The sequence below is a fragment of the Vulpes vulpes genome, chromosome 2 (assembly GCF_048418805.1).
Source record: "Vulpes vulpes isolate BD-2025 chromosome 2, VulVul3, whole genome shotgun sequence".
Lineage (NCBI taxonomy): Eukaryota > Metazoa > Chordata > Mammalia > Carnivora > Canidae > Vulpes > Vulpes vulpes.
The window spans coordinates 90,198,783-90,211,515 of record NC_132781.1 but is presented as its reverse complement, the minus strand read 5'-3'; the positions used below and the strand labels follow the sequence as shown (position 1 = coordinate 90,211,515).

General features: G+C 39.0%; 1 protein-coding gene across 4 annotated transcripts in view; it reads right to left on the bottom strand.

The window, feature by feature from the left end:
- Positions 1–12,733, bottom strand: part of NRP1 (neuropilin 1) — a 137,361-nt gene that overhangs the window by 122,727 nt on the left and 1,901 nt on the right. For all 4 annotated transcript variants that reach the window (XM_026000839.2, XM_026000841.2, XM_026000838.2 and 1 more), the window contains exon 2: positions 10,395–10,569. In XM_026000839.2, coding sequence (XP_025856624.1) covers positions 10,395–10,569 — 175 coding nt within the window. The remainder of the gene's footprint in view (positions 1–10,394; positions 10,570–12,733) is intronic.

Here is a 12,733-nt window from a genome sequence, read left to right as displayed (position 1 = left end):
AAAAAAATGAATCGAGGCTGTGTCTGGCTGCGGGGGTCTGGCAGAGGCTGCTCTGGTGGACACGGTCAAAGCCACGGCTGCACAGCGCCACAGCCAAGCCATCCGCAGACTGGGAGCCGGCCCCGACTCCTGCCTTGGAGATGGGAGTGAAGGGCGGCCGTGGGATTATAGTCCACGCCCCTGACCCTCACCAGAACACTTTTCACGGGAGCTGCTAACATCGTTCCCCTGACAGTCAGAAATCCCCAACTCGCATTAATGAACTAACACACACACCAGGTATGAGGTTAGAACAGCTGAAGAAGGAGGATGTGTCTTGAAGGACTGAACCAGAATCACCTAACAATTACTCAGGGACAAAGAAATCAGCAGTGGCATAAAGGATAAGGAAAATGTAACATGTTTTCCTTAAAAACAAAACAAAACAAAACAGGAAAGGGGATGCTTGGGTGGCTCAGTGGTGAAGTGTCTACCTTCAGCTCTGGTCTCGATCCCAGCGTCCTGGGATTGAGTCCCACATGGGCTCCCTGTTCAGCGGGAAGCCTGCTTCTCCCTCTGCCTCTGCCTCTCCCTTCCACGTGTACTCTCTTTCACTCTCTCTCAAATAAAACCTTAAAAAAAGGAAAATCCAATCAGTGCTAAAACCCTACTCTTCCCTCGGCCCAGGGTCAATAACTTTTGAAGAAGAATTGTACCCTACTCCTTGTAGAAGGGAAGAAGCTGCCAGGGCAATATTGGTGACATTCAGGCCCCAGCGGAGCCAGGGCTCACCTGTGTTTCACACACAGTGGAAGAACAGCAGGCTACGTGGGTGGGGGAGCCTGTCCCTCCCACCCTGTCGCTCCCCAGACTGTGCAGGGTGGCCTGTGTGCCTGTGAACCCCAGCTCCAAAGCTCCAGGTCCGACGCCTCTGACCAGGTGGGTGGGGATGGAGGAGGATGCAACCTGGACAGATTCTGAGAATGCAAAACCGCGGCCACCTCCTCTCTGTCCAGGAAGTGCTCACTGTCCAGTTTTCGAAAGACTGGCGCTCAGACCAACACACCACACCCTTGAGTAGTCATCACAATTGCCTCTTGTGCTGTCCCTTCACTGAAGTTTGCTATTCTCTCCTCCGGACTGCCTCCCATGAACGTGAACCAGAGACTCTACTCAGGGCAACACTGTTTTCTTCCCCTGTTTCAATTTCGATATACCTGTCAGCTGTGGAGTTCCATGAATTAGTGCCTGCTATGTGCCAAGCATTGTGGGGGCTGTAGAGAGCAAAGATATAAGTTAGACAAGGTGTCGCCCTTCACAGAGTTGACCACCGAATGGGGAGAGACTAACCCTTCCCTGTACAGTTAGAAGGAGGAGGCTGGACAGGTGGGGGGTAGGAGAGGGCTGCATGCACAGTACAGCCTCACTGTTGAGTTCATGAAGATTTGTCACTTCTACTGGCTGCCATTTTTTCCAACAGAGGATTGATCCAGAAATTATTTTCATAATTTTTTTTTGTGGCCAACTGCGTTACAAATAAATGCTTACTTTCCCAAGTTATTCCAGAACAGACAGCAGGTCAGAACCAAGATAAAAGGTCAAAGAGCAATCTATCTGCCAGGTGTTGCTCCATCTAAACCAATACCACCCCAAAGAAGAGAAAGTCAAGCTCCAAGCTTGTGGGGCTTTGTGTCCTTTATTTTCTTCACATCGAACACATTTCTTTAGGTTTGGGAATGTAGTACTTTTAATTTTTAAAAAACTATCTCTTGAGGACTAAGGTTTTGACCACGTTTTATTTTTTTCCTCACCATTTCAGCGATTGCTTATATTTTACACAATATCTTCCCTGCTCATAACGTCTGTTGGTTGGAGAGTCGGGCAAGAAGTTGTACTCGTGAATATATTGACTGGCCTTTGCCACCTCTGGCTGTTCTAAGGAAATTTAAGAACTTAAATAAGGAGACATTTAGCATCCTCTTTCAGCCTGGGACTGCTGCTCTCTCCATGACATGCCAGTCACTCACAGAAGCAACAAGCCATCACCTCCAACCTGGCCGGCTGATTATACAAGTATCTGACCAGATAAAAACAAAATACTCTGGAGGATCTGTTTCTTCTCAAAAAACACTCTGTTTCTCACAGGAATTCAGTGCCTGAGCAAACATTCTCCCTTTTTAACCCTTACAGAGTCGCCAGGGCAAATATTAGTATCAAAATTTTACAAATAGGGGAGATTCGGGAGAGCAAAACTTTGCAGACATTTGCCTGAGATTAAGTAAATGGACAATGCTTGGAAGACAAGGCAGCTTTCTGATTTCTGGATCTGTAAGGAAGCACTGCACGCAGCTGGGATCTCATGCATCCCTTGAACCAATTGTGTAAATCGAACCTTTGTGATGCCTGGTTATCAGGCTTTAAGTAAATATTGTGTTTGTATGTGCTTTGTGCTTTCAAACTCCGTCAACAGAAGGGACTGAAATTTAGGGACTGGAATTTAGATATTTTCCACCAGGATTTCATCCCCAAGTTCACACAAGTTTTTGCTGACTGGAAAATCACCAATTGGTTGGAAGTTTCTGTGCACGTTTTTTAGCAGTTCTTACCAAATCTGAACCGAGAGTTTAAAAATTAAGTCCTTCCTCAAAAGGAGTTGGTTTATATTTAAAGCTTTGTGAGGTATTTCATAGAAAAAAACAGCTGTTTGAATCCCAGATGAGCTGGCAACGCTTTATAAGAACTTCCTCCTTCAAAAGAGCATATCCCAAGCCCCATAGTCACAGAGGTGGAAAGATATTTGGTATAGCAGCTGAGAGTTTAGACTCAGTTAATCTAACTTTTCTAAACCTTGGTCCTGCCATCTGTAAATGGGGATGACAGGGAAATTGAGTGAGCTCGTGTGCACAGAGTGCTTAGGGAGTGCCATGGTGGGCATAGAGTGAGGACCCAACAGGAAGAACCAGCCATGACCATTCCTTCCTAAACATTCTTTTGGCTACTCAGATTAAAGGAGAACACAACATGGTGACTGAATAAGATATAAGATATGTACAATACAGACCTAGGCTTGATCAGGAGAAAAATTAAGTTACAAAGCAATTGAGTGGAAAGAAGCCAAAAGATTACTCTTCCTCTCCACCCTTCTGCAGAACTCAGTGGAGTACCGAATGAGGTTCAATTGCTAAGCTAACTGCAAAGACTAAGTGATTTGAGCCATAAGCCAGCATAATGTGTTTGGCATGCTTCATAGCCAATCTGAGAGTTCTCCTGACCTCATGCCATCCCAACTGACCTAGATACTAGATGCAGTTCCATCAACTACAGAAGAGCAGGAAAGATCTTTTTTTGAGGTGCTACGGTTTGCCAAGTCACTGACTCCGACAATCAGGATTGATTACAAACACCCAATTAGGAGGCATTTGGAACCTGATCTGAACACTAATCTTGTCTCTTGTTCTTCTTCGGGCTTAATGATCAGCCTTGATGAATACTACAACGGCAATTAGTTAAGTTTATTTTGTAGCCTCCTTTACAAGCACACACACACATGCACATATGTGTTTGTGTGTGTGCTTCTGCCGGAGTATGTCAGCATGCACGCAAGTATCAAGTTTTATGCTGGAAAAAAAAAAAGGAGCTGAGAATATGCATGCCGGCTGAAGGCATATGTCTCACTTGGATCAATTTTTAAGTGTCTGCTCCCCAAGTGAAATCTGCTTGGAAATGCCACGCACATGTTGATTCAATTTGATAAGATTTCAACTAACCTTCTCTTTTAGCTTCTCATAAAGGTTGCTTCTTTCAAATTACAGAAAAGCCTAACACATAACAACCTTGTAATACTCAAAATTCATTATGAGCAAATGTGATTGCTTACAGTAAAAAATAATAAAGAACATTAATTTTATTAAACACATGGAGTTTTGTTCAAATTAAATCAGTGCTAATAGGGAAAAAAATGAAAGGAAGAAAGTAGATAATTATCTGCCTGAGTAGTAACCAAGGATGCTGCAGGTGGTAACAACAACATTGGCCAGCAGTTGTTCTAAGAAGGGTTTATTCTTATCCACTCAAAAGTTTTTTAATTGAATTGAGCCTGGTGGTGATGCTTCTCACACTGCTTGTGTTGGGAAGTTACTTGAGATGAAAACCAACAATGAAAAACTAAAAAATAAAGTAAGGGAAGATTTTTCTGTATTTGCCTTACGTTGAAAGCAAGCTCTAGTTGAAAATTTTGTGCATATTTTAACATACCCATAGTATATGTAAAAAACACAAGATATTTCTACAGCAATCAAGGAAAAACATTAGAATACACTTCAGTATGACTGTTCTTCTTTTTTTTTTTTTTTTAAGAAAGGGAACAGTATGCATTGTTCTATCTCTATTCCAAAGAGTTTTACCACATTCAAAGGATTGTGCCTACAGATTTCTAAGACTATAGTTTCATTTTGAAATGTATAAGAACGGAATCATACAAGTTAGAACAGTAGTCATCCTTGAAGCCAAAGGCTACCTGAACATAAGCGGGATTCCTTTTTTTTAAGATTCTATTTATTTATGAGAGACAGAGAGAGAGAGAGGCAGAGACACAGGCAGAGGGGATTCTTCGTAGGAAGCTGGAAATGTTTACTCTGGATCGGTTGGTTATGTGGTTGTGCTCACCTTGCAAAATTTTATCCAACTTTACACTGTGTGTTTTTTTCTACATGCATATTGTGCTTTAATTAAAAGTACACATACTTCTATATTTAATACAGAAAATGGAGAAATATTTTGGCTTCAAATCCTCATTGTTTTCCATAAAACAAAGACTTTGTTTTGGTCTAAGAGATACTCGAACATATAAGACTGGGACTAGAGAAAGGCACTTGCCCCAGATACAAAAAGCCAAATATTCACCAATCAAGGTAAATAATATTTTAATGCAGCATTTAAAACAAATCAGAATGGATGAAAAAACCCATGCTGAGCAAAGTAAAAAGAGAAAGGTTCGAAACGAAAAATAGTAGAGGGAAACCAAAAACGGAAATTACATTCCCCAAGTTGCTAATAAATGACCAAGTGACCACTGCATCATTAAACCTGTGGAAATGATCAGATCTGGGAAACTAATGGAAGATTAGTTTTCATTCAGTGAGTTTATAGTCTATGAAAATAAATGAAATGACCAGTGTTTCAAAGTTTGTAATAACTTCGGTAATTTTAAAGGTAGCATTTAAGAAACGATGTGTGATTTATTCCACAACAAAATTCCAAAACTGTGTGATTTATTCCAACAAAATTCCAAAACTTGAATATCATCTCTTTTTGGTTAAAATTTCCTTGCAATTAAACTTCATATGAAGTTACAAAAGTGAAATCTCCCTTTGATTGCATTCAATGAGGAAAAAAATACCTATTTTTGGTTACACTAAGAAGGGATTACACATCTAAGTCATAGAAAAGCATCTGAGCCACATTAGCCTGAGTCTTGGTGAAATCCTACAAAACAGCATTGACAATTCAGGCACTGGAGTCAGGAACGGGTAAGCAAGAAGACCATTACTGAGCTTTCTCCCTCCAGTACTACCACCTTTTTAGACTCTTTCTGGAGCTCCACATTCATTTTCTTAATGTTTTTAACCCAATGTCTGTGAGGTTTTTATTGCTCCCCAGATGAGGACATCTGATCTGAATGTAATCACACACCTCTTTGCTCAGCAGTATTTGTCACAACCCATTATAAATTATCATGCTGATAGTTTGCATTGCTGGGAAATGGGAAAAGTTCCATAAATTCTAACTACTGTATCAATGACATTCTTGTTTATTATGCAGATATAAAGTTTTATGAGATTCAAGATGTCTGCTTTACCACCAAAGAAACTATCGGTGAGTAAGATCTAACCAGTTCAATGTAAATGCAGAAAACCATTTACAGTGCACAATGAACACTGCTTTCTGAAAAACACTCAAAAGGTTGCTTTTTTTCTTTCTTTTCTGCTTGTAACTGTGCTTTGACACTTTACAAGCCTGGAGGATTTTGCTGGTGCATTCTCTCCACATCTTTTTCCTCCTTCAGAACATTCTCTAGCCACCTTTTGTCAACATAACAATAAAACCAGACGATATTTCTACACATCCTCACACAATGTTAGCCCACAGATAGATCTTCTACTGCTTGATTGATTGATTGATATCATGCTTTGTTCAATAAAAGAATTCAGGGAGTTGTAATACTATGTTTTTGATGCCTATTTGTCAAGAAACCTGACTCATAATAGGCCCTGAAACATAGATTGCTGTATTTTTTAAATTATCAGGCACAACCTGAAAATTCATTTTCCCTAAGGAAATAATGCCCCTTGATATTCACTCTAAAAACTTTTTGTAATGTTAGGTTCATAGCTTATACTGAGTCCTTGGTGCTCTTCACATAAAAGGTTGTAACTGTGTACATTTTATTGTATTGTTAAAACTATGAAATAGTTTTTAATTATAAATAAACAATATGAATTTAAATAAAAATATTTTTCCTACCAGAATTCGTCTATTTAATTACTTATCAATTCCTACACTGTACAAAAACATTTGTTTACTGGGGTTTTAAGGATGTTTCTTTCTTTTTTTTTTTAAGATTTTATTTATTTATTCATGAGAGACACACACACAGAGAGGCAGAGACATGGCAGAGGGAGAAGCAGGCATGAATGTAGGAAGCCCGATGTGGAATGCAATCTTGGGACTCCAGGATCACGTCCTGGGCTAAAGGCAGACACTCAACCGCTGAGCCACCCAGGTGTCCCTTAAGGATGTTTCTCAAGCAAATGTACTAAAGAATCGATTTCTTAAGCTTTGAGATGGTGGAAGTTGACTGTATAAATACTAGACAGTTTCAAGAGAAATTGCTAGGCATATTTTATGTGAATCATCCCATTATTGGATCTATATTTTTAGTTTGGCATAAATTTATTTCATATTTCTGAATGTTCTAACCACCACCAAGTTGTTAGAGATATCATAATAATGATGATAACTTCTTTTGAGGGAAGCTTTCAACTTTTCAAAGGGCTTTCATATCTACTACCCTATTTTATTTTACTAATAACCTAATGACAAGGGTAAAGCAAGCACTTTTTATTGCTATTAGACATATAATGTAGCTGAAACCAGGAGAGATATTAAATATCTCAAATAAGACAATCAGCTTGATCTCAACAGGAATGATAACTAAAAGCTTGTGAGCTAGTTGAATGTGGTACACTGTATCTAATTTTGCATTAGCTCAAATTCCTTTTTTGAAAGTAGCCCAATATAAACTTTTTAAAAAGGCAATCCCCCCCCCAAAAAAAACAAACCCACTAAAATAAAAGAAAAACCTAAAAACATAAAACAAAACTATGCTTTTGCACATTCAATGTAACATTCTGAAGTCTATGAATTTGTTCTTCCAAGGGTTATCAGTATTTTCTATTTTTTTTAGGAAATGTTAACTTTAAATTAAAGCTGTGGATTCTTCTTGCAGCCTTCACAAAAGATTGTAGGAATTATGCCACATTTGTAGAATGTCAACTGCAACCTTCAACAGTGACCAGGCCAAGGCTGGAAAGACTGGGAAAGCAATGTCTCCCGTTGCTCTTCCTCTATCATTTTTGGAGTTTTCATTGATAAAAAACAATCAGGTGGCAACACTTCCAAACAGGGCAGGAAGATATTTTCTATGCCCTAACCTCCATTGACTTCATCAGGTTAAATCTATCAGCCTTTTAAGGCTGGCCAGGAGATGGCACCTTTACAGAGAACAAAGTGTCAGTTACTACAGTTAAGAAACCACTTCACTCTGTCACCTTAAAAAAGTCTCACCAGCAGAATGACAGAAACAATCCTCTGAACCATGTCAGTTTCTTGAAAACCATGCTGATGGTCTCTTCCTATAAATAAGAATTACCCTTTGTCTTGTCATTTCTAAAAAGGAAAACTGCAAGGTACTTGGGCGGCTCAGCCAGTTAAGCACTGGACTGGATTCTGCCTGGGTCATGATCACAGGATCCTGGGATTGGGCCCCACCTCACACTCCACCTGGAGTCAGCTTGGGATGCTCTCTCTCCACCTCTGTCCCCACCCTGCCCTGCCCCCTCACCCATGAGCACTTGCTTGCTCTCTCTCTCAAATAAATGAAGTTTAAAAAAAAAAAAAAGACCTCAAAATGTTACAAAAAAAAACAAAACTGAGAAATTTTCAATGCCACTATACTCTACCTCATATCATGATACACAAATAGTTATTGAAGACTTCCCGTGTGCCAGACACTGTTCTAAGCACTCAACACACATTAATTCCCTGGACTGGCTTCCCATTCATACACTTCTACTCTGGTTATGTGCTGGAGCTGGCTTGCACCAGCTCACAAGAACCCATCACACATGTTTCTTGAGGAGTACACAAGTACACGAGTCTGTGTACAGTGACATCACATGGATATTTTGAAACTGGTCATGGTGGGAACATTTACACTACAGAAATGGGTAAAGATTAGGAATGAGGACTTGACCCATCTCCTTCTAAGATCCAGTCATTCAACATTGACCAGCACACCACTGCCAGTGACTACTGATTATTGTGATTTTTTTAAAGCTATTATATTATACACAGACATGGTCATGACACTCAGATCAGGATTTAGCATACATGAGTTTACTGAAATGTAATGGCACCTTATTTTGGTGAATAATATTATTACTTGAGTATGTTTAATGTCGGGTTTCTTAAAAACATCTCTGAGAGCAGTTTAAGTATTGTCAAAAAGCAAAATAAAATAAAATAAAATAAATAAAATAAAATAAAATAAAATAATAAAATAAAATAAACAAATCTCTAGGTTGTCTAGGTGATTGACATTGTAAAGCCACCATAACAGAATATCGGCAAAAACAACAACAAAAGTCCCTGTTTCCTAGCAGTCACTGGAACACTATTCATGGTAACTTTCATACAAGATTAAGAAGTCAATAAAATGCCCTGAAGCACTGAACAAGGATTAAATTGGAATCGGCATAATTTTATTACACTGTAGTGTATGCTGATCATTTGGAAATTGATCAATGAATGTATGCTAATTCTCTAGGCACCAGAATGTTGAATTAATCAGATGACCTCATTTCCTTGCCCATGAAACTAGTTTTATCTCACCAACTTAACATTTTGTTAAGGACTTCCTACGGGTGGGGATATTTTCATATTATTCTGTTTTTCCCTATAAAGGCTATGTGTTTGCAAATAGGACCTTTTTAATCATGAATATGCCTGCACAATAATGTCTATGTCCAATCGAAATTGTAGCCTATAATTATATTAAACTGACCCATTTTAAAATTTGGGAAAACATATCAGTCCCTGAGAAACACTTGTGAATTGAGATTTAAGTAGATTGTTTTCCTTTGCTAAAACTATTTCTATGTCCAAACTTCATTAAAGATAGATATTCAGGTTCAAGTGTCTGGAGAATATATCATGTGCAGGCTGGCAGAATGGGGTAATGTGGACAAGACAGAGACAGGTGGTCTGCTGGGTGTCCAGAGAGAAGAGCAAACCTGGATCTGAGTGGACTGCAGCCTGCACAGTTGAAACACATTTTCCACACCGTGCAAAGCAAAACCTACACAACTAGTTATTTTATATAAAGTGAGGAAATATAATTTAGACTGTCTCTATAGTTAGAATATTTTCATAATAATGAAATCTGGCATAAATTGATGCTTAGTTACTTAGCAATAGAAGGAGTTAGCAAGACTAAAGCAGATGGATGAAATACCAATTTATATTTGAGTCCCATTGTATACACTGTGAATCAACAATTATTTTTTGCATTTTCCATAAGAGACTTGCAATCATTAATCTATTGCAAAGCCCCTCATCCAACTTATGCTATACGCCTCATTTTTATTCAATGGCAATTTGCTTTTGTCACTTCAAACTCAGTAAGATACAGTACTTAAATCACAAAATGAGTCACAGATTTGTTAAAAAAATATCCAACCTCACCATCTGTTGATACTATACATGCTGGTAACCCATAATATTTAATAAAAACTCAAGTGAAAGTGTGGGCTTCTAGTTCTTCCCCTTTTCAGGGAAAAAAAGAAAACTGAAGCACATGTACACATTTCTTAACAAAAGGGTTCTGAAACCAAAAGTGGTAACAGGAAAAAGAATATGAGAGATTATATATTTAAGCATAATATTCCTAGTTTGGGGAACTCAGAAATCACTTAACATAATTTAATTTCCATACCATTGACATACGATCTGGCCTAGATTGGAATCCCTTCTGGATCTATTTATATCTCATAAAGTACACTCAAGACTCCCCCCCTTAGACATCCATGACCACTAGATGGTGGTGTGGTGCCCTGTTCAGATACTTTCTCACTTACTTGCAGTCTCTGTCCTCCAAATCAAAGTGAGGGTTGAAGTTGATCATAATTCTCTGGTATGGGTCGGGTGCCTGAATCAGCCATTCACATTTTTCACTTGGATGATAAGAATGAGGATAACCAGGAGACGTGAGGTACCCAGGGCTTTCAATTTTTATCGTATCGCCACACTTATCTGTAATAAAAATAACATTTCAGGAAAGCTTTCCCTGACAACCACTTCAGTTTCTAGCTTTATATATAAATTACTGGTTATTATTCCAGAACTTTTTAGGAGGAACCCCAAGAGGTCCCCACAGGCCCTCCAGGGGGCGTTGATTGCAACCCCCCCCCCCCCACACACACACACACACACACTCTCCAAGAAACACTCTTTTATCCCAGGAAGGGTTAGCCCAGAAGAAAAGTAGACTGAGATCTGAGAGGACTCCACCCTTATCCCTCACAAAGTTCCTTCCCAAGAAAAAGGTCTTCTAGCGTTAAAAACATTAAATCCTCTCAATGGATGTTAACATGGTCCCCAGGGAGCTTCTGCTAGACATAATTATCCCCCAAGAAGTGTAATCGCATTAAGTAGCAAGTTCTGAGTGGAAGGTGACTAAAAGGAGCTATTCGACCCTTTGTGTGGCTTTTTGATGATAAGCCTGGTCTATGTCATTGATCAGTAGGGATTGTTATCCAAGACTTGGATTGGCTTAGAGCCAAACCTTTTGTGTTGTTGTTTTATCTGCCCATAAATCTAAGTGATTTTGAGTTATCTCTGCTCTGGAGATCTTGATCAACAGAGAACCAAGTGTATTTGGTGAAGCAGAAATAATTCTGCTCCACTGCTCCAAGTAAAGTTGTTCAGTCTCAGAGACCAGATCAAAGCAACTGGGCAGAAAAAAAAAAAAAAAAAAAAAAGCCACACAGTATTAATTCTGATTACCTAGATGTTGGGGAGAAAAAAAAAAAAACCAAACCCAAACTCCACCACACTGAGGTCTGGGTATCACATATGGTAAGCCACCATCTCACATTCTGGGAAAGGTGAGCTAGCTAGTTTTGAGCTTTCATTTAAAAAAACTCAAAAGGTGAAGTGGTTCACTGAGAGTCAAATAAACCAGTCACTGGGCTGCTTTATTGTTCAGTGTAGATTCTCATTGTCACTTTTTATTATGGATTTCATGCTGGAGAGTCTCAGCCTGAAATGCTGCCACATTTATTGATGCTTAATTTTAAGCAATAAAAATTTGGCGCATAAACTATGTAAGAGGAATAGGTATGAAAGCAGTGAAATATATAAGCCTATCAATCACAAATTTTCAGTAATGGTATATATAGATTTTAATATTGCATCTAATAGATTCCCTGTGGAAAGAGAATGGCATTCTTTGCTCTCAGCATGAATTTATAAATCTACAGAATTTTATTACAGGAAAACCAGGTCAAATGGAAATGAAAGATGAAGTGCACATCAAAAATGCATAAAGCTACATGCATTACAGAAATCATTTCCCATAAATTAAAAAGAAGACAATATAAATCATATTGTTTTTCTCAATTGCTGGATGTTTCTGACCATGTTTCCTAGACTGGGGGTACCCTTATGCTGGTTTCCTTTGCCTGGGCTTTTAAAAGCTTAAGGTTTTGCCAAGAAGAAATGTTGCAACTGGAGTTTGGAATCTCAACTAATGATCATACTGGACTCTGTTACGTGATTCCACAGAGGCTCTTCCATTATTTTAAATGTGCAGAAAACTTGGAAAGTGACCCCATCTCATTAAGTCTCCTCCAGCTCTATACAAACATCATGGCAGTGTCTGGCATCCGTTAGAGGAGTGAAATAAAACAGCACTGCTTCCAGTCACTCCACAGAGTCACTTCAGAAGACATTTAGGTGGACATGGTACCACACCAGAGCTCTTTAATCTGTGACTTCTGAGAAAGTGACAGTGTAATAAGATAATGTGGGCTGCTAGACTCCCTGGCTCTGTTAAATCTCTCTAACAGTTGATTAAGAAAGAGCAATTTCTAATGACTCTGGACCATTAGACCTAAATAAGGTTAATGAATTAATTTAGCAGACACTGGTACTGCAAGGAGGTGGACATGGCTTTAAGAGGTCTGCTGTGTTACAGAGGCATTTACTGGCTCTGGTCACTGCAAGCAGAGCCACATGGTTTTAACCAGTCAAGCTCACAGACTGAGGCTCAGGTTCTCAGCATTTTCCAGATTTCTGCTAAGAAAATTTAAAGATATATCTCATATATATTCACGTTTGTATACATTCATATACACACACATATATGTGAAGTTCGGTACCTACAGTCTGGAAGCTATTTGCATTAGGTTTCAAA